Source organism: Eubalaena glacialis, chromosome 18 (assembly GCF_028564815.1).
Source record: "Eubalaena glacialis isolate mEubGla1 chromosome 18, mEubGla1.1.hap2.+ XY, whole genome shotgun sequence".
NCBI classification, from domain to species: Eukaryota; Metazoa; Chordata; class Mammalia; order Artiodactyla; family Balaenidae; genus Eubalaena; species Eubalaena glacialis.
In genome coordinates this window covers 19308400-19334567 of record NC_083733.1, presented here as the reverse complement: position 1 = coordinate 19334567, position 26168 = coordinate 19308400, and the positions used below count along the sequence as shown (strand labels likewise).

Here is a 26168-nt window from a genome sequence, read left to right as displayed (position 1 = left end):
TGGTCCCTGGTCCTACAGAACTCACAGCCGTTGAGCAAGTCATCATACTTGTGCCAAGTGACAAGGAGGAAGGTTCAGGGGTATGAGCCACTGTGGGAATCCTAGAAGACTTCTTGACACCTAGGGTAGGATTGTCTAGACACACCAAAGGTCAGGCTAAATTTCAGGCAGAGGCCTGGATCAGAGAGAGCAGGGCTCCTTGGAAGAAATGAATGGTGAGCAGTTTGGGGGACAGAAGCACAAGAAAAGACTGGATGAATCCTTTCACTTCTCTCATTTTGGGTTATTTGTTTGCTTAGCAAATTTAGGGAGGTGCATCTCCTAAGTGGCAGGCAGTCTATTTGGCACTTACTGTTTATTTACAGAACAATTCAATTCACCAGTGTTTACTGAGTTCCTTGAGCAAGTGAGCTGGGCCCAGCCACGGAGCAGGCAGAGGGCAAAGCAAGAGCGCAGGCCCAGAGGTGGGACCCCACAAAGAAGTCTCAGGGAAGAGCCAGGAGTCCCTTGGGGGCCGGAGTGGGATGAGGGAGCTGAGGCCTGAGGGAACACCAAGCTGATGTTCAGACTCCAGCCTGGTGGGGAGCAGAATGAGTCCTGGAGAGATCCTTGCCCTGAGAAGCCGAGGCCAGGTGGGGGAGGTCTCCCCTCAGCACATTCTCTTCTGTGTGACGCTGGAGATAATTAACCCAGGGGCCCTAACAGCTGCCACCACCCCCTTCAGGAATCCAAGTCCTCCCTGCATGACTTCTAGGCCACACTCCCGCTGCACAGCTCTGTGGGAGAAAGGAGTCTCATTAAACACTTTGATCAGATGTGCTGGCCTGGAGTCACCAGTCTGCTTTCTGGGACAGCCTCCGCCAGCTCTCTGGGCTCCCAAGAGCCCGGGCTGATGGCTGCCTTCCCCCCAGGCCAGGGGCCTGCCAACTCTCTGCTGGTCAAAGTCCTTCGGGCCCTCAAGGAGCCTTACTCAACTCACAATGGCATCTGGGGGAGCAGGGGAGCCCTGGGAGGGAAGGTAAGAGTCTTGGTTCCCATCCCAGCCTGGCTGCCGGTTCACTGGCCTCAGGCATGGCCTTGCTCTCTCTGCAACTTGATGACTTTTGAGATCTAGGACCTCTGAATCTGAGAACCAGGCACAGGGTCAGGTGACTCGACCTAGAGCTAGTCTTGGTGTGGGATCCCTGGAGAGGAGCAGGTGGCCCTTTAGGGAGGGGAGGCAGACAAGGGCTGTGATGTGAGAAGCACAGGGCATTGTGAGAATGAAGAGGTTGCTGACCTGGCCTGGGGTCCAGAGAGGTATCCCAGAGGAAGTGGTGTCTGAGCTGAGACCTAAAGGGTGGGCAGGAGTTACCAGGTTGAAGGAAACAGAAAAAAGATGCACAGAACAGCCTGTGCAAAGATATGGAGGCGTGGGAAAGCAGGATGTATTCACAGAACAAAGAAGTTCAGTCTGGCTGAGCTAGGACCTCATGGGGAGGAACTGGCCAGAGATGAAGGGCCAGCAGGGAAGTGAGAAGGGACAGGGTTCAATATGCAGAAGCCATCAAGCGGCTCTGTAGAGAATGGACCAGGTCGGGTGAAACCAAGAACACTAGGAGGCCAGAAAGGAGGTGCAGATGGTGCCCTGGCCAAGGGGCAGAGAGGATGGGGCAACTTGATGGCCAAAGAGGTGTCAGGGGAAAGGCCACCCAGACTAACCTGAGAACCTGGGAGGGAGAGCAGTTCTGAGGAGAAGAGACGGGGTCGACTTTATACAGTGAGTTTGGGATGCCCAAGGGTCATCTTAAGTGGGGAAATGGCACAAGAGATGGGGAGTGAAGACTCAAGGCATCACTGTGGGAACAGAAACAAGGCCCTGGAAGCTGTCAGGATGGCCTGGAGAAAAGAATCAAGGATGAGGGAAGGGGACCCAGCACCCTGAGGAGCCCACAGAGGGGCATGAAGAGCTATAGCCAGAGAAGCAGCTAGAAATCCAAGAGGAGCAGTCACAGAAGCCAGAGGGAGTTTCAGAAGAGGGGGAAGATCATCCGTGTTCAACACACGTGGATCAGGTCAAAGGCGGAGAGGACTGAAAAGTGGAGAGTCAGGGAACTTTTACAAAAAGGCTCAAGTCTGGAGGAGGTTTTAATGGTGGTGGTGGCCTTCCCTGTGACCATGATATGCAACCAGGTCTGAGTGTGAGCAGGACCGCTGCATAGGGCTGAAGAGCTTGTGCACTGCACAGTCCAGTGACTATCCATTCACGAAAATGTGGCTTGGGGTAAGTGGGCACCTCCTGGAGTTTGGAGGTATTTTGTGAAGCCTGTTACTGCAGTGTGGAGACTTCCCACGTGGTGGCGCCAAAGACCAAGACTGTCTTGGGCTTGGCTGGGGCAGGGGTCAGTTTGAAGATCGTTAGCCTCCAGGTCATTATCCCATGTGTGGAGGGTATTGCCAGATGCCCAGTGACTAGGCCCTTCCCCACCTCGACACCCTCCACATCTCTGTCAGAACAGTTCTCGTAGCGGTAGGAACTCAGAAATAAACTACACACCACACACTGTAGCCTTTGCCAGGGGGCCTGGCCTGAAAGAGTCCCAGGCAAGCAACTCATCCCAGGATCTGGGAGAGGCACGGATGTCCCTCCCGCTTGTTCCTTAGGAGAAGGGAGTCTCAGGAAGGAAGGAAGAACGCCTGGCCCAGCCAGAGAGACACAGTCACCCCACCCCAGCAAGGCCCTCCTCACAGGTCCCCCTGGAGGCCAAAGCTGGATCAGCGAGGACAATGGCAGAGATAGCCCCACCTGGGGGAGAGTCCCCAGGGAAGTCACCTGTCGAGCCTGGTGACTCCGGACTAGAAGCTTAAACCCACCTGGTGCAGGGGCGGGCCTGGTAATGCCTGAATACATAATGGCCATGTATTTGAAAACGATGATACGTTTATTAAAAACCATTCTTTATATAAGTAAATACAAAGAAGAAAAGAAAGCCACGTGAAATTATGCCCAGAGATGATGGCCGCTGCTGGAAGAGGCCTCCTGACAGCTCTCCAGGGCAATGGATACAGGTTTGACCTGGGGAGACTCCTGCTACAGGAGAATGGGTGGCTGTTCTGGTGCTTTCCCCCAGTCCTCTGTGTCTATTGTGTTGAGCACCTTTCCCTATTCAGAGATATAAAACCCTCACTCCCTACTCTGCCTGACCTGACTCCACCACCTCTCAGACGTTACCTTCTTTCCCTCTATCCTAGCCCACGTGACTCAAATACAGCAAGGTCATTCCCACCTCCAAGCTGTTGCCCCAGCTGTTCCCCCTGCCTGGAATACAGTGGTCCCTCGGTACCCGCTGGGGATTGGTTCCAGGACCCCCTCACGGATACCAAAATCTGTGGATGCTCAAGTCCCTGTATCAAATAACGTAGTACAGTCAGCCCCCATGGATACAGAGAGTCGACTGTACTCTTTCACTGTATCATTTTGTGACTGTTTCCTTCTTGTCATTCAGGTCTTGGCTCCAAAGTTACTGTCTCAAAGAGGCCTACCCTGTCCACCCTGACTAAAGTAGCACCTTAGCCCCATCGCTCCAAATCGCATCACCCTGGTTTGTTTTCTCCACAGCTTTTCCTTCTCTCTGAGGTCATCTTACGGATATGTGAGCTTGATTATTGTCTGTTTCCTTGGGCTGGAGTGTGAACTCCTTGAGAACAGAGACCTTGCCTATCTGGTCTGCATCTGTGTCCCCAGCATCCAGAATGATGCCAGGCACATAGTAGATGCTCAATCCATGCCCCACGTCCATTTTCAGTGGCTAGGGGTTATCTCAGGGCACACATGAACCTCCTTCACCCTCTGTATCACACTGATGGTCACCAGGACTGTGCCATCCCTTTATCTCTGATTGAACAAGCCAGCAATCAGTATCCTTAGACACAGAACTTTTCTTGCCTGGATACCTCTTCCTTTGGGATAAATTTCTTTCCTTTTTTAAAAAATATTTATTTATTTATTTGGCTGCATGGGGTCTTAGTTGCGGCACACGGGCTCCTCAGCTGTGGCATGCATGTGGGATCTAGTTCCCCGACCAGGGACCGAACCCAGGCCCCCTGCATTGGGAGCACAAGAGTTTATCCACTGTGCCACCAGGAAAGTCCCTGGGATAAATTTCTTTTTCTTTTTTTTTCTTTTTATTTATTTATCTTTTTTTTTTTAATTTATTTATTTGTTTTTATTTTTGGCTGTGTTGGGTCTTCGTTGCTGTGCGCGGGCTTTCTCTAGTTGCGGTGAGCGGGGGCTACTCTTCACTGCAGTGCACGGACTTCTCATTGTCGTGGCTTCTCTTGTTGCAGAGCACGGGCTCTAAGTGCACGGGCTTCAGTAGTTGTGGTACGCGGGCTCAGTTGTTGTGGCTCGTGGGCTCTAGAGCACAGGCTCAGTAGTTGTGGCGCATGGGCTTAGTTGCTCCACGGCATGTGGGATCTTCCTGGACCAGGGCTCGAACCCGTGTCCCCTGCATTGGCAGGCAGATTCTTAACCACTGCACCACCAGGGAAGCCCTAAATTTCTTGAAGTGGAACTTCAGGGTGAAAAGGAGGGTTTGCACTTGACATCCTGATATATACTGAAAAAACTACTCTTAAATACTCAAACCACTTCCCATTCTCTACAAAGCATCCACTTACACATCGTGTTCATCACTGCCAATCTCAGGGGTCAAAAAAAAGTCTCTTGTTTACATTTGCATTGTGTTGATTATTAATGAGACAGAGTACCCCTTAAAAGTGCAATTTTAGTGAGTGAATGGATGAGTGCAGTTAAAGCATCAGAAAAGAGAAGTGGCTACAGGAACCGCAAGGTGAGAGTGCTAAAGCCAAGACTTAAACGTGGGCAGCATCCCTGGCCCTTGCCCTTTGACACACACATTGGGCAGTAGGGGCCAGGCTGGGACTGGAGGTGGGCGGAGGTGGTGGCAGGTCCAGGCACACCCACAGACCCACACTTAGCCCCCTTCAAGACTGCATCTGCTCCCACCACCCACTGAAGTGCCCTAGCGGAGCATAGTGCCCTGGTCCCTCTCGCATTTGATCTCTTGGTGAGCCAGTTGACCATCATCGCCTCCAAAAGCTGTCTCTAGCCTAGATCCCTCTTTCCTCTACCCACATGTCCACCTGCCTTCTGGACACCTCCTTCTGGATGGATAGTACCCAGACCCTTCAGATGCCACCTGCTCAAATTGACCATATCACCTTCCCCTAACCTGATCCTCCAGGCCTCCCCACATCACTGAAAAACACCCATCACCCAGGCCCAAAAGTCTGGCATGATCTGGGATGCCTGCCTCTCTAGACCTCACATCCCATCAGTCACCCAGCCGTCCATTTTGCCTCCTGAACATCTCTTGAATGTCTCCATCTCTACTGCCTCAACTCTGGCGCAGGCCACCATGACCTTGGCAGGGAAATGATAGCAGCCTCCTTGCTGCCTCTACCTGCCCCCTCCAAGCACTGCCTGAATGACCTTTGCAAAGCACAGATATGGCCACAGAATTCCCCAGCTTAAAGCCCAGGCTCCCCATCACCCTCCATGCTCCTTAGCCAGTCCCCAAAGCCCCTCATGGCTGACCTCATCCCCAACACATACACAATTCTCCCACCACATTAAGCTTCTGCTCCCCGCCAGCAAAGGAGGCTGCTCCTCCCTCCTGTACCTTGAACTCTGCTGTGCTCTCTGCCACAGATGCTCCTCTAAAGACCCACCCCCTGCCTGCCTAGGGAGCCTCAACAACTTGCCCCATTCCTACAAAGCCCTTCCTAACCAGCACACACCTTCTCTCACACACATAAATGTGCACACAGACACAGTCACAGTCACGCATTCACACTGGTGACATAAGAGGTGTAGAGACTCAGGGATGACCTGCCCTAATTGACAGTGAGTCCCCAAGCACAGGGACTGGGTGGCCTCACCTCTGTCCACCCTTCTGGAACCCCCAGGGCCGAGCACACACCAGGCTCCACGAAAGCTTGCTGAATATCTGGCAAATGAATGAATGAATGTGTACATCCTATCTGAGGCATGTGAGCACAGGCGCAGTAAGGGGCAGACTTTATTCTGTCCCGTCACAGGAAACTGGGGGGTGACGTTGCACACCAGAGAGCTGTAGCCATGGGGGCTGTGGGGTGGGGTGAGGGAAGCTTCTGTTTTTCTGTGTTTTGGGACTCGAACTGCGTTACTTTCAAAAGTGGAACTAGCTGCACCATATGTGAGGAACTGGAGTTCACTATGGTTCTCACCACCCTCTGCCATCTATTAGAGGGATTTTTTTTCTCAGGCCAGAGCCCATCCCTTCAGGAATGTGAACTGCTCGAAGGTAGAAATGGTGATGATTCGGTGCTCTGCCCTAGCTCCCAGCTAGCACCAGCAGAGCGTATACTCAGACAGAGCCAAACTAATTAGGATTCGGTGAGCTGAATTGGAGCTCAGATGCTGCCCCTTCCTCTGACCATGGAAAGGCCCTGCCTTCCCTGAGCCTCAGGTGGTGCCTCTGTGAAATGGGTGTCAGCTGTGTCCTTCCTCCCCTGGCTCACTGGTTGCTGTGGAGAGGCCTGGTAGGCCTCTAGCACCCCGTGATCCTCGGAGGCTGTCACTCCCTCAAGGCCCCTGAACAGGGGGAGAGGGCTCAGGTGTCCCATCTGCTCACTGCAGCCCCATCCATGCCTGGCCCTGATGGATAAAGGATGGGGAACCAGGAGTGGTCACAGACAAGGACAATAGGCAGTGATGGGTACTCAGAAGGGGTGAGTGGGAAGCCAGAGGACACAGGTTTCTTGGAGGAGGTGACATTTGAGCTGTTTTCCAAGTGGATAAGGGAGAGGAGCATCCCAGGCAGAAGGGAGGCTGGGAGAAGAGACAGAGGCCAGAGAGTAGGGACCATGTCCAGGGATCCGCAGGGAGGCTGGTGTAGTGGAAACAGAGCAGGAGGGGCTGGCAGGACAGGTGGGAGATGAGGAGGTGAGGTCATCTAAGGCCAGATCTCCTGGGTCTTGGAGGCCTCACTACAGAGTCTGGACTTACCCTGAGGGCATTGGGGAACCAATATGACCTGACTTATGATTTAAAAGATCACTTGAGGGAATTCCCTGGTGGTCCAGTGGTTAGGACTCCATGCTTCCACTGCAGGGGGCCCAGGTTTGATCCCTGGTTGGAGAGCTAAGATCCCACAGGCCACAAGATGTGGCCAAAAAACCCCAAAAAGATCACTCGAGCTGTTGGATGGACAACAACTGTAGGGTACAAAGGAGGCGGCAGGGAGGCCAGAAAAGATGGTGGCCCAGACCCGGGTACCAGCTGTGACAATGCAGAGATGTGGCCAGACACTGGACAGAGAGACTGATTGACTGTGATGAGCAAGGGCGTTATCTATTAGAATTGGGAATTTTCTGGAAGCGGAATTCCAGAATTCCAGGCCAAGAAAGAGTTCCTCGGACAGTACCCTGGTGAGTCCCCACAATCACCGCTGCCTCATCAGAGTCTCAAGCAATGGCACAGGGACAACTCTGTGCCACTGCCACCCCAGGGCCCAGCATGCTGCCCAGCCCTGAATGGTCAGTGGGTGTTTGTTGAGTGAATTAATAAACAACAGAGTTCTAATAGTGGGAGGTGAGGTGCAGGGAGGGAACGAATCTGAAACATGTTAAGGAGGTAGAATCTACAGGACTAGGAGGCTGAATTAAGGTGGGGGTAGAGAGGGGGACGTCCAGGGTTCATGCATTTACTCATTCATTCAATCTCTCATTCGATAAATATTTCTTGAATTCCTACTATGAGCCAGGGACAGTGGTGATGAGGACATCTGTGGCCCCTGCCCCCACAGAGCTTAGAGACTCACAGTGAGGCAGGCTTAGGCGCGTGAGCACACATGGGCACACATGCTACCTGGTGGTGATGGGTGACATGAAGGCATGAGTCCACAGGACATGGGGACAGAGAGTACCAAGGAGAGGCTGTCTTCAGAGAAGGTGGTCAGAGGATGCCTTGCTGAGGAGATGACTTTCCAGGTGGGCAGGGGCCAATTGGTGCCAGTTTTGAGAGCTCCAGAGAGGCCCAGCCTCACTCAGGTGGGAGCCTAGGTGGACAGTGGTGCTTTGCAGAGATGAGAACAAAGGAAGAAGAGTCCCTCTGGGGAAGGTCATGAGATCTGGTGGGTCATCCAGGGCCTCTGGAACAGGAGAGGGCTCTGGGCACAGGGGAAGGCTCAGGATGTTCAGCAGTGGACGGATGAAGTCCTGAGACTGGATGATATTTTAGGGTGGGGGGAAACAGAAAGAAGAACCCAGTCTCTGGAAGCAATCCCCAGGTCTACTGACTACAGAAAAGGGGGTGCTGCAAAGGAAGGCAAAGAGGAGGGGCTGGAGAGGGGGAGAACTGGGAGAGGGTGAGGTGTGTCTCTGGTAAGAGCTGGCGAGGGAGAGGATGTCAGTGCCCCTTGCTGCCTCTAAAGGTGACAGACTACAGAGTGAACCCTGAAGGGTGGGGTTGGAGAGGACCGGTGTTGTCTTATTGATGGGAAGGGTGGGGGAGTGGAGCTGGCCCTTTTACCCCAGTGTGAGGTCAGCTATCAGCTCCACCGTAACCCACTCCAGGGGAGAGCCAGTATTCTAGCCCCCTTATTGGAAAGGACTGGGTTCTGGCCCCCTTGGAAAACATGTACCCAGACCTTGCCAGGGTCCTCACCCATGCTTCCAGAGAAAGGCCTGAGACTCCGCAGATGCCAGTACCCAGTGAGTGGTGACTGCGTGGCCTGGCTAAGAGCTCAGACTTACCGGTGCCAGATGGTGGCAGGAAGGACAGCCTGCCCCCACAGCAGGGAAACTGAGGCCGGCGGACGGGCAGGGCTCAGGGGCAGCGTCCAGACCCAGAAGGTGTCTGATGAGTAGCCTTCAGGCCTTCCTGTTCCCCTCTCTGAAACTGGCCCTGATCCTTTCCTCCAACCAACTCAACCCAGCAGTGGCCCCTCCAGGACCTGTTTCACATATGGGGGCCTGAAAGGTGTCTAGAGCCCACGGAATTCAAGGAGGGAGCAGGCAGGCGAGGCTCTCCGGTGCACCCGGTTTTGGGGTCTGCATGGGAAAGAATGGTTCCTTCCTGCCTTTGCTAATGGTTCTCCGAAAGTCGCCCTATTCCCGCATATGTATCCGGATCCCGAGCGCTGAGAACTCCCACCGCCCGCGTGTCGTCCAGGGTTCCCCCCCCGCCCCGCGCCCCGTCCCGTCCCGTCCCGTCCCGTCTCGCCCCGCCCCGCCTCGCCTCGCCCCGCCCCGCCCCGTCAAGCTGGTGGACGCCGCCAGCCACCGGCCTGGCCCGTTAGCCGAGAGGGCGGAGCGAGCCGTGGGCGCCTCCAGGGGTGCGGGAGCCGCGGGAGCGCAGGGGGTGGGGCCCAGCTGGCCAGGGGAGGAGCGGGGCGTCTGGGCTGCAGGCGGCGGAGCAGAGGGAGGGGCGGGCAGCAGCGGCGGCGACCGCGGCAGCTGCGGCGCGACCTAGCCGGGCAGCGACCAGTGCACGGAGAGCGCGAAGTCCGCGCAGCCCAGCGCAGCCATGTGAGTGTCCCCGCCGTTTCCGGGGGCCGCGGGCAGGGCGGGGGTCGGGCGCGGCGGTTCTGGTGCCTCCCCCGCCTGGGGAGTCCCGGATCTGCTGCCCCGGCTGAGGCCCTGTCCCGTATCGCCCCATCCCCGGGACCCAGGCCTCGCGGTGTCGTTCCTCCCCTCCTCTCGGGCGCGGAGGACGCCCACAAAAGCCGCCGCCTCTGGGCCTGCCGCACCCGGCGCTGCCTCCTTCCCTCCCACGGCAAGGCCCAGGCGGCCTGTGCCCCGGGGCTCTGGGGTGGGCCAGGCCTGAGGGTGGGCCCTTGGCGCCAGCCTGGGCCCTGGCACGGACGCTCACCGGGAGCCCCACTGCCCTCGCCGTAGGAGAGACTGAGCTGGGAATGGGGAGAGGGCGACGAGGGGTGCAGGCCCGCCTCCGAGATGAACTAATCTCTCTGGCCCCACCGGCTGGCCTAAGCCGCTTTGGGCCCCGACCCGAGGTGGCCGATCCGGCTTCGGGCTGGGCTCTTCGTGCTAAATCTGGCGCGGCCCAGGCCGGAGAGGATAGCCCCGGCGCCGTGGGGGAACAGACCCTGTACCTGGAAATGAGAGGCTGGTGTGGAAACTCTGCAAGCAGCCAGGCCTGGGCAGCCTGCAGAACCGGTTTGGGGAAGGGGCTGCTCACCAGGGCTAGGGGTCTGGGTAAGCCGGGGTTCAGCACCCTCTGTTCTCCTCTCCCCGTTAGGCCTGAGTCCAGCCTCCAAGACTGACGCATCTCAGCCAGTTCTGGGTTGCTTCTAATATGTGTCCAGGCTGGCTGGCCGAGCACCTACTGTGTGCAGTCCAGTGTAACAATAACGGTGGGCCATCTGTGGGGCTTGCCCTGGGCCTGCATCGCTCAGTGCCGGCACAGCCTTCTGAGGAGGGTTACCAGATGATCTGGCAAATGCAGAAACTGGCCCAGAGAGGTTAAGTAATATTCTGAAGGTCACACAGCTGGTTTGGAGGGAGGTGGGAATTAGACCCAGATCTGAATTCTTGCCACTGCACTATCCGCTTCCCCGGCATGGAGGGTAGCGGCGGGGATGGGTGGGCGGGGAGAGAGATGAGAACTGGAGAGTGAGGTACAAAACCTCACTGTCAAAAACAATAAACAAACAAAAACAACCCAACAAAAAAAACCTCTCTGTCCTGCGTCCTGTGGGGCAGCAGCTGCAGAGGGGTACCTGGAAATGGGGGGGGGAATGAGGGGAGCACACAGGGCGCTGGGCTGGGTCCTCTCCCGGTGGAAAAGCTGGCGGGGAGGACGCGGCTGAGTCACTGCGGGCCCCTCGCTGCAGCTCGGACTAGCGCCTCTGCCAGGCCCGGCCCGGGGGAGGCCACAAGGCTTCCAGTGCGCCGCCGTCCGGGAATGTGACCAGCTGACCAGGGAGGGGGCCGGCAGGAAGTGAGGCCACCCGGCCGCCTCCGCCCGGTTCCGGGGTGGGGGGTCCCAGGCCGCACCGCGCCCCCCTCCCTCCCTGCTCCCGCAGCTGCAGCATGACGTCAGCAGCCGGGTTTGGGGCAGTTGCTATGGAGACAGGGGCAGGCTCAGGAGGGACCCCATTCTTCCTTGAAGCCGCCCCTTGCCCGGGTTATTTTTAGCGTCTGTTTACCTCAGTCCTGGGCGGCCCTGCGGTGGGGCGGGGCTGGACCGGAGACTCCCGGGAAAGCGGCTGGCCTGGCATACCACTGAGCTGGGCAGCACAGGTGGCGGGACCTCCTGACCCACACAAGTGCACCAGTTTTGGCGTGTAGAGGGTATTAGAGGCCGCGGGATCTGGGGCCACGCAAGCGGGCAGAGTTCCATTCCTAGCTGCCCCGAGCTGGCTATGCTGCAGGCCGCATCACCCTTGAGACCTGGGTTCTTTCCCATGTCCAGAACAGACTTCAGGGCTGCCATAAGTCCAGATAATCCCCTGGCTCTTATCAGCCAGCCTCTCCCCCCCCCCCATTTGAGGTGGCCCCTCTCCCTTTGCTCAAGAGGTTCAGCTCTTTCCCTTCCCCCACCCCCAGCAGGGGAGATCTTGCCTATTCACCCTCTGGAATTGTCACTTAGATTGATATTCTGATGGTCATTTGGACCAACAGTTATACATCCTGGTCCCTGTGGCAGAAGCCCAGAGAAAGAAAATTGATGGGACAGTCAGCCTACTCTGAGTCCAGCCCACCTACTCAGTTCCAGAATCCCAGGGAACCCCCACCCTGCCCCATTCTCAGAGGGCAGAACCCCACCTGCTGATACAATCAGAAAGTAAGGAAGGGAAAAGGAAATTGTCTATGAGGTAGAGGAGTTGGGGTAGATAGAGACTTGAAATCTACCCCTCTAGCAGCTCAGGATCTACCTGTATCTGGGCAACCCAGTTCAATCAGCCCCCAACTCATAATCAGCTCCTGCCTTCCTTCATTGCTTTGGTGCAGGGTGCAGAGGGTACAGCAGTGAGCAAAGCAGACAGGCCTCAGCCCCCAGAGTTCACAATCTGGTTGGAAGACAGACCCTAAAGGGGAACTGACAACTGAGTTATGTGGCCTCAGGGATCAGTGAGAGAGGAAACTATGAGGCACCTTAAAGGGGGACCCAATCCAAGGCAGGCTTCTTGGAGGAAGAAGTAGTAGGGTAAGACTTGAAAAAAGAGAGGGAGCTGGTCAGGCTGAGAGTAGTGGGAAGAGGATATAGGATCAATGAGAGCTGCTGCTTAAATGCTGAAGAGCCTTACAGGCATGGAGAGAATTCACAGTATCTGGAACAGAACGATCATGGGGGGAACAGAGGACTGTGAGGGGAGGAGGAAGGTATATGAGGGAAGGGACAGAGCCTGAAGGTCTTGTGGGTCATGTTAGAGAGTCTGGACTTTATCCTTGGGGTAGAGGAATGCCCATGGATGTTTCACAAGAGTTAGAATAGAGGGAAGTTAAAGATTTAGAGTCCTGAGGTTTGAATCCTGGCCCTACCACTTAACAGCTGTGTAATCTTGGGCAGATTAATAATTGTTAATAACATCAGTTAACATTTGTTGTGTGTTTACAGTGAGGTACTGTGTCCATCCCAACTTCTGTACTCCACATACAATTCTCCCTTCCCCGAACACTCCCAGTAGAGGAAGTATCTCATTTCATCCTCCCAACAGCCCTGTGAGATAGTTGTTATTATTATTGTTGTTATCCTCATTTAACAGATGGATATCTGCAGCCCCAAAAGGTTAAGAAATGTCTCGCCCAAAGTCACACAGCCAGTTAGCCTCAGGTTTCTCATCTGTGAAGTGGGGCTAATAGGACACACCCCATAGGTTTGTTGCCAGAATTAAATGAGATGATGTTTGTTAATTAAGCACAGTGCCTGGCATAGAAAGCACTTGATAAAGGACAGTTTTTAGCATTGTCAGGTGACTGGAATTTCCAGAGGGGCAATGCTGTTATTGAATAGATCATTGTGGGTTAGCACGGAGACAGGGAACCCAATAGGAAGCTGCTGTAGGGTTCTAGGTGAGAATTGGTGATGGCTTGGCCTTGAGTTCTAGCTATGGGGGTGGAGGTGAGGGGGCAGATTCCAGAGACGGCAGGAGTGGGTGGCTGAGTAGATGTGGGGGTAACAGAGGCTGAGGGATCCACGATGATTCCTAGTTTCTGTCTTGAACAACTGGATAAATAGATGGTGGGGCTGTCGTGGAGAGGTTAAGACTGGGGAGAGTCAGGTTTGAGGAGGAAAGTGGTGACTTTAGTTTGGGGACTTCAAACTTAGCACATCCCTAATAACCCACTCCACATTGTCACTCAGCTTCCAGGAGGTATCAAGCAGGCAGCTGGATAAACAGGCCTGGTGCTCAGATGAACGGTTTGGGCAAGGAAGAGATATGGAAGCTGGCAACATTTAGATGGCATTAAGCTGTGGGAGATGTACCCAGCCCATGAGTGGGGAGGATGAGGCCCATTCGGGGATGGGGAGAAAGACAGATCCTCTGGGAAAATAAGATGTGCAGCCAGAGAGATAGGTGGAAAGCCAGAGGCATGTTGCCTCTTGAAATCCAAGACAAGGAAAGGCTCAAGGAAGAGAAAGAGAACTACACAGTGAAAAGCTTTGCTGAGATCAAGCACCATAAGGACCAAACATTGGACACTGGATTCAGCAATGGGGAAGTCACTGGTGACCTTGTCCCAACCAGTCAGGGGAGTACTGGGTACAGAAGCTGGACCAGGATAGGAAGAAGAGTGGGTGGGTTTGGAGAGGAAATGGAGGTAGACACCTCTTCAAGAAACTTGGCTCTAAAAGAGCCAAATAGGGTGAGGGGTAGGGTAGCTAGAAAGAGACTGGGAGTCCACAGAGGGGTCATTTCTTTTTGTAGTTATTTATTTAAAGTTAACTTTATACTGAAATATAATATTCACACAGAAAGGGTACATGTCCTAAGTGTACAGCTCACAAGACATTTTCACAAAGGAACACACCCATATAGGATCAGGAAATAGAACCCAGATTAGGAAACAGAACATAATCAGTACCCTGTCAGCCCCCTTGTGCTCCCTTCCAGTCACTACTCCCCAGGGGTAGTGTCACTACTATTAATAGTCACTACTATTCTGACTTCTATCACCATAGATTAAGTTTAACTGTTTTTGAACTTTATATCAAGGAACTCAAACATATATCCTCTCTTGTGGTCTTCCTTTTTTCACTCAACATTATGTCTGTAGGATTCATCCATATCGTTGCATGTGGTTGTATATTGTTCATTCTTTTTGTTGTATAGCATTCCATTATCTACTGATGGGCATTTGGATAGTTTCCAGGGTTGTTTTCATCTTTTATGTGGGAGTGACTTGAGCTTGTTTGAGGCTTGTGGAGAAAGTTTGAAACACTCATCTTCCATGGGAAGGGAGAGAGATGGCTAAGGTCACACATGAGGATTTCCCGCATGGGAAACAAAAGCCTGGCTGAGGTTGAGATTTGCTCTTTTCCAGCCCAGCTGCTGTGCCAAGACCTCTGGCAGCTCCCGCCAGCCTGTGCACAGGTGCAGAGAAGGCAGGGGGTTGGGTTGCCCAGGGTTGGTTTCTGCCAGGTAAGAGAGAAGCCCAGGGTGCTGGGGATATTGGTAGCAGGCGAGCAAGCTGGAGTGGTGGCTGCAGATCCAGGCTGGGGAGAAGGGTGTGCAAGGAAGGTAGGGAAGAGAAGGTAGGAGGGAACTGGCAGAGAGAAAGAAAGCAGAGGCGGATTTTGAGCTCTGTGCAGGGCGATGTCTGTGCAATTCCGGCTGTTATCTCCAGAGACTTGCGTAGGGTTGTCACTTAGTAAATAGTTGAATAAATGAGCTGAGGGCTCAAGAGGTCACAGGTAGAAGGCAGGTGAGGTGGGGGTGATGGAGATGTGGTTCTGATTTAGGAAAGGGGCATTCCAGAGCCAGGTGATGAGACTGGGGTGTTCTCATGGAGGGTGGCTGCAGGGAGCAGAGAGGCCAGTGTTGGGTGGGCAATCCATGGGAATGCATAGCTGCCAGCATAGGGTGCACAGCACCCAGTCTTCAAGGAGGGAGGGGGAGATAGCATTTCTCAAACTAGGATCCTTGGACATCTTGCATCTGAATCTGTAGGGGGGTGGTGGGCTGGTTGGAAATGCAGACCCCTGGGCCCACCCCAGCCTCTTGGGGAAAAAGTAAGCCCAGTGCAGCAGAATTGAGCATCAAGGAGCAAGAGTTTTTATGGGGTGGAGGAGCACCCAGCCCATCTGAGAGGATGAGATGCTCAATGGACCCTGAGTATGGTGGCCTTTATCCAGGCTAGAGTTGGATAGGGATAGTCAATGAAGAGATACGGGGGGCAGGAAAGAGCCAACACCAAGGGGATTCAGCCCATGTGAGGTGGGGGCCAGAAGGAAGGGGCCTCTGCCCTAGGATGCAGCTTCTGCCAGAGAGAAGGGCCTGATTGGGCAATGGGACCGGATCCTCTACCCTGTGGCCTGGGGGTAGAGAGGGTGTCCAGACTGAGCATCCCCTCTGAGGGTGGAGGGATGGGGGTGGTGCATGGTGCTATGGGACTCTCTGCACCCAGCTGCTTCTCTTCCTTCTCTCGGCGGCAACACATAATATGGGGTTGATCCAGTCCCCCACTTTTAGCTCCTTCTCAGCCTCCAAACCCCCTCATGCTCAGTGCTTCTCTGCCGTCCTTTGGCACAGTCCCTCCACTCAGCACCCCCAGCCCTTCCTTCCACTCTCTCAGCCCCTGCTCTCTAGCCTTCACACACTCAGAACCCCAACTCTCAGCCCTCTGTGTCCAGCTCTCCCTCAGCACCCCTCAACAGCCACTCTATGAGGCCCCTGTGCTAACTGCACCCAATTCAGCCCCACCCGGTGTCCTCACTCTGTTTATCCCTCCATATTCACCGCCGCCCTCGACTCCCTTTACCCACACTCCTGACCCAGCCGAGAAGACCCCCATAAGTCCCCTGCCTGAGGGGAACCTCCAGTCACCCCTCCCAGAGGCTGGGAGGGGGGCCAAGGGCCCGGTGCCCCCGTGGTCCGGCCGGTCCCGCCCCATCCTGGCGGGCTGAGTCAGGCGGCAGGAACTGGGCGGGGGGCGGCGCCGGGAGGAGCTGAAGCAGGAGCCAGAGTCGCTGGGAGCGAGCGCGGAGCCCAGCCCGGCCGGTACCGAGTGGCCCTGGGCCGGCGGGGACACGGGGGGCAAGCGCGGGGCTTGGAGGGCTGTCCCGGACCTACCATGAACTCCAAGAAGAGAGGTAGGACCTGGTCCGGGGCTGCGGAGGCTCCGGGGCTGGTCCCAGGGGGCTGCGGGCCGCGTTCTGGGGGCCTGGGGCGCGTGTTTCGCCGGAGCGGTGTGGGGGTCTGCGGAGGATCTCTTCCTGCTAAGGTCACGGGCGAAGGCTGCTGTCTGTGACTCAGTTTCCCGTTTGGAGTCTCAGGAAAGTGGAGGGGGCGGGGCACTTCTCGGCACTGCCCCCCACCCTGGGAATCCCCCGGCTCTGGGCATCGGGAGGGCTCTGGTGTCTGGGCGCCTCGGAGCGGGTGGGGGCTGGAGGGGAGCAGCTTCCGCGGGGCGGGCCGGTGTGGGGAACCCAACCTGCACAGGCCGGGCCTGCCAGGCAGCTCCGCTGGGCTCAAAGCACGCACCCCGCCCCGCCCCGTGACCTCCTGCGGCCTCTTGGGGTGTGGGCGTGGGAGCTCCTGGTCCACTTGGGGGGAGGAGGTCAGGGCAGGGCTGGGGAGCCCGCCCCACCCCCGGGTAAACAGGCGCTTCCGCACATTCTTCGCGCGCCCCTCCCCTTTCCTGCCCCTTCCCAGCCCGGGGAGGGTCCCAGTGCGACCCCCCTTCCTGCCCCGCGCGGCAGGCGGAGCCTGCACCTCTGCAGGAAGTGGGGGCGTAGCCGAGGCCACGCTGAGTCCGACACCGAGTCACCCGCGGCCGCCCTGTCATAAGCACCAGGGCCGCTGGGGTTCGGACTCCAGCCTCAGGCCGTGGCCGGCAGGACTGAGATACAGAGTCTGGGCCGCGGAGGGGGGGCTTCAAGGGCCTGATTGGCGCTGGACACCCGCCCTCGCCACCCCCAGGGAGCCCCGCGCGGACTCGTTCCATGATGTCCCTGTCGGTGCGGCCGCAGCGCCGCCTGCTCAGCGCACGGGTCAGTAGGAGCCAGTCCTTCGCAGGCGTCCTCGGCAGCCAGGAGCGGGGGCCCAGGTACGCGGCAGAGGGGGGCTAATGGGGTCAAGAGAGTCTGACCGGGTTGGAGTGTGCAAGTGAGGGTTTGGGGGATGACTTCTTGCCCCTTCCTGAGTGCAGTCTCTTCTTCAGGAGCTTCCCAGCCTTCAGTCCCCTGGGGCCCCCACGGAAGCCCCCAGCGCTCTCCCGAGTGTCCAAGATGTTTTCAGTGGCGCACCCGGCCCCCAAGGTCCCGCAGCCTGAGCGGCTGGACCTGGTGTACACGGCACTCAAGCGAGGCCTGACGTAAGCAGTGCCCTCCCAATGCCTTGTCCCATGATCCCTCCCTAAGTCCTCATTCCCTTTCTGCTAGTAGGAACCTTCCCCAGCCTCACACCCTCTCCTCACTGCCTGTTCCCTGGGCAGGTAGAAGCTGGAGAGGTAAGATAACTCTTGTGGTCACCCCTTTCCCCAGGGCCTATTTGGAAGTGCACCAGCAGGAGCAGGAGAAACTCCAAAGACAGATAAGGGAGTCCAAGAGGAATTCCCGCCTGGTAAGTGAAGGGTTCGCATCCCGTATGCCCAGGATTAATATGCCCTTTGCTCTTGTGGTGTGGGGGGCTGGGCAGCACCAGCCCTGGGTGACATCAGAGCTGTTTTCTGGGGTGACTTAGTCCAGGTGTGACTAGAAAAGTGGGTATCAGGAAAGGCTGGGGAGTTTCTCTCCTCAGCTTTCCCAGGCTGCACGTACTTTCTGCCTGGGACCCAGTGCCTGTCCCTGGGAGGTTCCAGTGGGTTGGGTCAAACCCCACAGACATGGACAGCAGAAGATTATGTTGTAGTGGTACTGAGGGAGAGCCATGGTTCTTCCTGGGGAACAGGTCAGGGCTTCCCAGAGGAAGAAACATTTCTGCTGGGTCTTGAAGCATGAACAGGAGTTCCCTGGTAGAGGGAACCATGCATGAGGAGGCACAGAGCTCTCTTCCTAGGGGTTGTAGAAAAGGCAGTGGGCCAGGGGAGGGATCCCATGGAAGAGGTGGGGAGAAGAGTACTAGAGGGGTCTTGGGGACCAAATCTATGACACCAGCAAAGACCAGGCACGTGGGAAGGTAGGTCAGTCCCTGCTTTGACTGGAATGGCTGTGGACCGTGGTGTGAGAGGGAGGAAGGCTGTGATGAAAAGGAGCTAGGTAGGTCTGGGTGAGCAACTGCCCCTGCTGGAGTACTTCCCCTACCTCCTAATGCCCCCCTCATCTCTACCCGCAGGGCTTCCTGTATGACTTGGACAAGGTGAGTGTATAGAGAACGGTGTTGGAAGAGGTTGGCTCAGGGGGCGGTAAAGGGCCCTGGGCCTTAGGCTTCTCCTAACGCACCTCTCCCCCAGCAAGTCAAGTCCATTGAACGCTTCCTACGACGGCTGGAGTTCCACGCCAGCAAGGTACTTGTGCAGCGTGCGTGTGTGCTTGCAGCGTGGGGTGGGGGATTGGGTATCACGGGGAGATGGGATGATGCTAGGCCCTGGGTGAGCAACCCCAGTAGTGAGTCTCAATCCCCCCTCTGCCACCCCACTCATCTGCCCAGATCGACGAGCTGTATGAGGCATACTGTGTCCAGCGGCGTCTCCGGGATGGCGCCTACAACATGGTCCGTGCCTACAGCACCGGCTCCCCAGGGAGCCGTGAGGCCCGGGACAGCCTGGCCGAGGCTACTCGGGGGCATCGGGAGTACACAGAGGTGAGGGATGTGTGCCAGTGAGGCAGAGGCACAGAGTGTGGCAGAGCTGGTGAGAGGGGACTGGTTCTTGACCTCCTCCTGTCCCTGCCCATCCCCCTCAGAGCATGTGCCTGCTGGAGAGCGAGCTGGAAGCACAGCTGGGAGAGTTCCATCTCCGGATGAAAGGTACCAAGTGGTGAGGCCGACTGGTGGCGGGGAGAGGGAGGTGTGTGCCTGAGACCCCTGGACCCCGCTCATCTCCTTCTCCCCCACTCCCAGGGCTGGCCGGCTTCGCCAGGTTATGTGTGGGCGATCAGTATGAGGTAGGAGGATGGGCAGGGAAGGGCTGGGATGGCAGGGTCGCAACACCAAGGGCTGCTTCATCCTGCCTCTTCCCCTAGATCTTCATGAAATATGGGCGTCAGCGCTGGAAACTACGGGGCCGCATAGAGGGTAGTGGAAAGCAGGTGTGGGACAGTGAGGAAACCGTCTTTCTTCCTCTGCTTACGGAGTTCCTGTCCATCAAGGTGATGTCTCTGCCCAGAACCATAGGACACCAAGATCCTGTGACTCTATGACCCTGTGAACCCCTTATGATCCTCATGACCCTGAGACCCTTACCCCTGTGACCCGCATCTGGTTCCATGGCCCTGTGAATGTGTGACCCCTTGACCTTCATGACCCTGTGATTTCCTTGTGACCTCCTGACCTTGTGAATATATGACCCCTGAACTCTCATGAGGCTGTGACTCCCACGACCTCGATGACTACAAATTTAGACCCCTGTGGTCCCCGTGCTCCCAGGCTGCTTCGAGCCTCCATGGCCCCATTACCCTGAGAACTCCATTCCCTGTAACTTCCTCATGGCCCGATGACCCTGTGACTGTCACATAACCTCTATGCAAATTCAGACCTCTGATCTCCCACAATCTCATGACCCCTACACCCTTGTGACCCCACCATGCATTCTTGGCTACAGGTGACAGAACTGAAGGGCCTGGCCAACCATGTGGTTGTAGGCAGCGTCTCCTGTGAGACCAAGGATCTGTTCGCCGCCCTGCCCCAGGTTGTAGCTGTGGACATTAATGACCTTGGCACCATCAAGCTCAGCCTGGAAGTCACGTGGAGGTTGGTGGGGCTGAGGGGCTTGGAGACGGGGCTGGGGCTTGATGTTAGCACCTGCTAACAGCTTCTTCCCTCTCCAGTCCCTTCGACAAGGATGACCAGCCCTCAGCCGCTTCTACTGTCAACAAGGCCTCCACAGTCACCAAGCGCTTCTCCACCTACAGCCAGAGCCCACCAGACACGCCCTCACTTCGGGAGCAGGCCTTCTATGTGAGTCACATCCCGGGCTCAGCCCCTCACCCAGGGGTTTGCTGGGGGTGGTCCTGAGATGTCCTTTTCTCTCTCCTAGAATATGCTGAGGCGGCAGGAGGAGCTGGAGAATGGGACAGCGTGGTCCCTGTCATCCGAATCTTCCGATGACTCCTCTAGCCCACAGCTCTCAGGCACTGCGCGCCACTCCTCAGCCCCCAGGCCCCTGGTGCAGCAGCCTGAGCCTCTGCCCATCCAGGTTGCCTTCCGTAGGGCTGAGACCTCCACTTCTGGGACCGTGGACGAGGAGAGGGCCATGGCCCCAGCCCTGGCCAATGGGCATGCCCCCTACAGCCGGACTCTGAGCCATATCAGTGAGGCCAGTGTGGATGCTGCCCTGGCTGAGGCTTCAGTGGAGGCTGCAGGCCTAGAAAGTCTAGTCCGGGGACCCAGCCCACCTGCACCCCCAGATCCCACACATGGGGAGCACCCTAGTCCTGTCCTTTCTGCCCTGGACCCTGGCCATTCTGCCACAAGCCCCACTCTCAGTACAACAGGCCCCACCCACACATCTACAGACCCTGCCCCCTCTGCACACCTAGACTCAGTTAACAAGAGCATAAATTCTAGCTCTCCTGAATTGCCAGACCCCACTCACACCACTACAAGCTCCACCTCTAGTGCCGTAAGCCCTACCCATAGTGCTCCAAGCCTCACTCACACTTCCACAAGTTCTACCCACAAGACTGTGGTCTCTACCGTCACTATTACAGGCCCTACCCCCAGTACCACAGGACCAGTCCAGACCACCACAAGTCCCACCCACAAGCCAATGCTTTCTACCCTCACTCCTGCAGCTCCTGCCCCCAATACTACAGGCCCAGTCCAGACCACCACAAGCCTCAGCCACACTGTCACACACCTGACACACACTGTCACAAGCCCCACCAGCAAGCACATGATCTCTACCCTCTCTACTGCAGGCCCTACCCCCAGTACCACAGACCCAGCCCAGACTACCACAAGCCCCACCCACACTACCACTAGCACCACCCACACTACTGCAAGCCCTACCCATACCACAATAAGCCCCGCCCATACCATAATAAGCCCCGCCCACACTACTGCAAGCTCTACCTACACCACCACAAGCAGTACCCACACTACTGCAACCCCTACTCACACAGCCAGGATTTCAACTCACACCGCTACACCCAATGCTAAGGACCCAGTCCAGATCACCATGAGTCCTACCCATTCTGTCACAAGTCCCACCCTTATAACTGTAAGCCCTTCCACTTTTCTAGACCTTGCCACGCTCTCCAACCCCTCTGCAAACACAGACCCTCCCCTCCCAGGCATCGACCCCCTGTCCTGTAGCTATGCAGCCTCCACTTCCTGCACTCAGGCAGACCCCATAGCCCTCTGCACCTCCCACCCAAGTCCTACCTGTTCCAGTTGGGAACCACTCACAAGCCCTTCCCCAAAACTCCCAGAAGCCATCCATCAGAGCCCAAGTCCCCCTCCCTCACCCCTAGCCCCTGTGCCTCAGCATTCAGACCCTAGAGTGGCCAGGGCTGCCCAGGCCCCAGTTCCAGGGGCAGCTGGAGGTGCTGGGGACAGGAAACTGGAAGAGGCACTGGGGGCCCTAATGGCTGCCCTGGATGACTATCGTGGCCAGTTTCCTGAGCTGCAGGGCCTGGAGCAGGAGGTGACCCGGCTGGAGAGTCTGCTTATGGTGAGGAGGGCTGGGCTGGTTTGCGGCAGCGCAGGGAGGGCAGCCAGGCAGGGGCCACAGCTCTGACGCCCTTCACAACCCCAGCAGAGACAAGGCCTGACTCGCAGCCGGACCTCCAGTCTTAGCATCACTGTGGAGCATGCCCTGGAGAGCTTCAGCTTCCTCAATGAAGATGAAGATAATGACAGTCCTGGGGACAGGTGAGAGAGGCTAGGAGCGGGGGAAGAGGGAAGGTGAGTAGCAGGTGAAGGAGAAAGACGAGAAAGGGGAACAGGTGAGGTGAGGCCAGGGGGAGCATGTAAAGAGAGCAGTAAGATGGGTGGTGGGCTCGAGGGAGGTGGGTGGGAGGGGATGGACTTGCTGGCGGGTACATCTGTGTTCACCCTTCCCATGTACCCCTCGTGTGTCCTTGTTGCTCATGTTTTCAATCCCATCTGTATCCCCAGTGCTTCTGGTCACCTTCCTCCTCATCCCTGCAGTGTCTGCCTCCTCCGTCGGTCCCCACCAGCTCCTGAGCCTCCAGCTCCTCCTCTCTTCCTTGGCCTCACCTTGAACCTACCCTGTGAACGAGCCTTTACTGTGCCTCCCCATGCATCCTGTGCCCCCCAGCATCAACCCCCTCTGTCTGGACCCCAGCTTTCCCAGAGACCCTGGCCCCTTGGCTCTTTGTCCCAGAGTGGCCTTTGCCGATTCCCAGTTGAAGGTCATGCCCGGCCCCGCCTCCCTCCGCTGCTGCCCAGGTTATGGCCCCGTGCCCTGCGCCCCTTGGGCCGCAACCCCTTGCAGTCCACATTGCGTAGACCATCCCGCCTGCAACCCTACTCCCGCCCATCCAAGCCCCGGCGGCCCCAGAGGTCCCAGCAGTCCTAGCTGGAGGTAGCCCTGGGCAGACAGGCTCTGGAGACCCCTGCTACCACCTGCTGGTCCCAGCCCTTTCCTCTTTCTGGAAGTCCTCCGTGAACTTACCCATTGTCTGTTGTTTGTGCCTGATGTGTTCTTCTGTTCTGGGATGGGGGGAACTTAATAAAAATACTCTGGTGACCAGATGATGATGTGTGCTCCTGGGGCGGTTGACCCCATTTTTCTCTCAGGCCCCCAAACAGCCCGGAGCCTGGGGCTGAGGACAGCCTCGACTCACCTAGTGCCCGACCCCTCAGCACGGAGTGTCCAGCTCTGGACACTGCCTTGGTCCAGCACCTGTACCACTGCAGCCGCCTCCTGCTGGTGAGGCTAGTGGTATTTCCCCACCCTTCCCTTGTAGCCCCTTCCCCCAGGGAGCCCTACACTTCAATCCTGGCCCTCCACACCTCCTCTGAGTTCCACTCCCCAATGTCCCAGGGCCTGGCTCTTGCTGAATGGAACACCTCCCACACTCTGGCTCCCCCAAGTCTCTCCCGATGCATGCAGGGACTTGTAGTCCCTGGTCTCCACCCTCTCTAAGCTCTGTCTTGAGGTCTGAGCTACTTGGCCACCCCTATTCTCCAGAAACTGGGCACATTTGGGCCCCTGCGCTGCCAGGAGGCATGGGCCCTGGAGCGGCTACTGCGGGAGGCCCGAGTGCTCGAAGCAGTATGTGAGCTTAGCAGGCGATGGGAAATCCCTGCCACCTCTGCCCAGGAAGGTAAAAGCTGTGTGGGCTCTGGCTCGTGTCTGCCCCAAAGTTCCTCCCTTGCCTTATCCCACCTACGCGCCTGTCTCCCCACCGGCCCGTTCTGTTGCTGACAGTTTCCTGCACCTCCTCACAGTGGTGCAGTTCTCGGCCTCCCGGCCCGGCTTCCTGACCTTCTGGGACCAATGTACAGAGGGACTCAGCCCCTTCATCTGCCCTGTGGAGCGGGTGCTCCTCACCTTCTGCAATCAGTACAGCGCCCGTCTCTCCCTGCGCCAGCCAGGCTTAGCCGAGGCTGGTGAGTGGGCTGCCTACCTGCCCCCTCTGCTCTCCTTTCTCAGATCCCCAGTGATGGGACCTCAGGGAAAACCAGGTCAGCCCACAGAGACATGCTGAGATGAGCGCTGGGAAGAAACATCGAAGGCTCATGCCTCAGCACAAAAGGGCCCAGATTGGACCCTTTTGTGCTGGGTCCCTGGACCTGCGCATGGGGTGGGAGCACTCTTCCCTCTAAGGACCCAGGTCCATCCACACTCTGAGACCTGCGGCACTGCCTCCCACAGTGTGTGTCAAGTTCCTGGAGGATGCCCTGGGGCAGAAGCTGCCCCGGAGGCCCCAGTCAGGCCCTGGAGAGCAGCTCACCGTCTTCCAGTTCTGGAGTTACGTCGAAGCCTTGGACAGCTCCTCCATGGAGGCCTATGTGACCGAGACTGCCGAGGAGGGTGAGGCAGTAGCCCTGGTCACAAAGTGGCCCGATGCTATGGGTGGGTCTGAAGGTGTGAATTCAGGACCTGAAGGTACAAAAGAACCCACCCTGGGAGGCTCTTTGCCCTGCCAGCTTGTTCCAACTGACACCCCCCTGCCCGGCTTCCTTCTTTCAGTGTTACTGGTGCGGAATCTGAACTCAGATGACCAGGCTGTTGTGCTGAAAGCCCTGAGGTTGGCACCTGAGGGGCGGCTTCGAAGTGATGGGCTCCGGGCCCTCAGCTCCCTGCTTGTCCATGGCAACAACAAGGTCATGGCTGCTGTCAGCACTCAGCTCCGGAGCCTGTCACTGGGCCCTGCCTTCCGGGAAAGGGTAAGAGTCGGGCAGGGCTCCCTGAGGGCAAAGGCTGGGGTCCCAGGCTCCCAGTGTCTGGCTAAGTCTGCCCTCCCACCCTTAACCAGGCCCTACTCTGCTTCCTGGACCAGCTCGAGGATGAGGATGTGCAGACGAGAGTGGCTGGCTGCTTGGCCCTGGGCTGCATCAAGGTGACCCCTTTCTCTCCCCTCCCAGCTCCCCAAGCCCTGGGTCCTGAGCCCTTCTCACCTGCTCCACTGGGCCCACCTCAATGCTCTCTCCCCCGGTAGGCTCCTGAAGGCATTGAGCCCCTGGTGTACCTGTGCCAAACGGACACAGAAGCCGTGAGGGAAGCAGCTCGGCAGAGTCTGCAGCAATGCGGTGAGACTGGGGAATGGGAGATATGGGTCAAGTTGAGTTCTATGACATTTTGGCTGCTGGGAATAGGGGTGAGATGGGGTCAGGGGTGGGAGGGCCAGGGCGGGGCTAGGGCCTCTCCTGACCCCATCTTTATCCATTACAGGGGAAGAGGGACAGTCTGCCCATCGACGGCTGGAGGAGTCACTGGATGCCCTACCCCGCATCTTCGGGCCCGGCAGCATGGCCAGCACGGCATTTTAAACTCCCCACCCACCAGCCCCCAGTGCCCCTTCCCCCCACTTTCAGGGCTTACCAGGCACTGGCAGGGAGGGTGAGGGCTGGCTCCAGACACTCCTCCCTCACAGATTCCTATCAATGAAAATCTAATATATTCTCCTTTTGTCCTCGGGGTGGGTAGAGTCAGTGCCGCAGTCAAGTGCCTCCCAGCCTCGGCTCAGCACACTTGCCATAGATCGGTGTCCCGGGCCTGGCCGTCCTGCCTCTGCCCTGCCACGTCCCTTGGTTTTGTATTTTATTTACAGAGTTTTACAGAAAATAAAAAAGCAAAATGCCTTTCCTACATAGCCTGGACTGGTGCACTACTGACCTTCTGCTCCAGCACACTCTGGCTGTGGCCCTGACAGTAGTGTGTCCACACTCCAACTGTGACAATGCCATGTGCTTTTGCCCTGGAAATCCAGATGGAAGAGAGCCCAGAGGCTGGAACTGGGCTTGGAAAAGAGGGCAGAGGAAGAGGGTGGTGGAGTGTTGCTGAGGAGGCCCGGCCTGCAGGTGGGTGTACCCTGGGCCTGGAAGCTGTGGGCCTAGACTGGAGCCAAACTGTGGAGTTGGCCTAGAGAAGGCCCAAAGGGTGCCAGTCCTGGGAGTGGCTCCCTAGCCGCCAGCTCACTTGGCCAGGAGGCAAAGAGGAAGCAGGCAGGAAAAGGTGTGGTGGTGGCTGGAGCTTCTGGCCACCAGGGGGCAGCAGAACCCCGTCAGGGAATGCCAGGCTTCTGGGTCTTCGCCTCAGCCCAGGCAGCTTCCTACAGAAGGCGCTGAGCACGAGGAGCTCCTCGAGCACTGGGTAGTTGAGAGGAGATTCTTGCAGAGGCGAAGAGCTGGGGCCTGGGAGGCAGG

The 26168-nt window shown here is 57.0% G+C and overlaps 1 protein-coding gene across 5 annotated transcripts; it reads left to right on the top strand.

Moving 5' to 3' along the window:
- Positions 1–816: 816 nt before the first annotated feature.
- RIPOR1 (RHO family interacting cell polarization regulator 1) lies at positions 817–25611 on the top strand. Of its 5 annotated transcripts, none has more exons than XM_061173181.1 (22): positions 817–1018; positions 17151–17277; positions 17392–17544; positions 17714–17792; positions 18504–18527; positions 18622–18675; positions 18819–18971; positions 19073–19136; positions 19230–19273; positions 19352–19477; positions 19930–20078; positions 20156–20285; positions 20365–22002; positions 22087–22202; positions 23094–23226; positions 23488–23623; positions 23748–23909; positions 24175–24333; positions 24493–24689; positions 24779–24862; positions 24962–25052; positions 25195–25611. In XM_061173181.1, the coding sequence occupies exons 2-22, from the start codon at positions 17174–17176 to the stop codon at positions 25290–25292; spliced, it is 3894 nt and encodes a 1297-aa protein (XP_061029164.1). In that variant the 5' UTR covers positions 817–1018; positions 17151–17173; the 3' UTR covers positions 25293–25611. The 5 variants fall into 5 exon arrangements, with proteins under 5 accessions (XP_061029164.1, XP_061029165.1, XP_061029166.1 ...); XM_061173182.1 differs by lacking the exon at positions 817–1018 and adding an exon at positions 9444–9573; XM_061173180.1 differs by lacking the exon at positions 817–1018 and adding an exon at positions 16067–16321 and having other exon boundaries at positions 22090–22202.
- Positions 25612–26168: the final 557 nt, after the last annotated feature.

What these genes read in the sequence shown, in the direction of transcription:
- RIPOR1 (XM_061173179.1), top strand. An exon ending in GTGTGGGCGATCAGTATGAG is followed by an intron (nt 19,274 to 19,351) that starts GTAGGAGGATGG and finishes CTCTTCCCCTAG; the next exon opens with ATCTTCATGAAATATGGGCG. An exon ending in GCAGAGTCTGCAGCAATGCG is followed by an intron (nt 25,053 to 25,194) that starts GTGAGACTGGGG and finishes TATCCATTACAG; the next exon opens with GGGAAGAGGGACAGTCTGCC.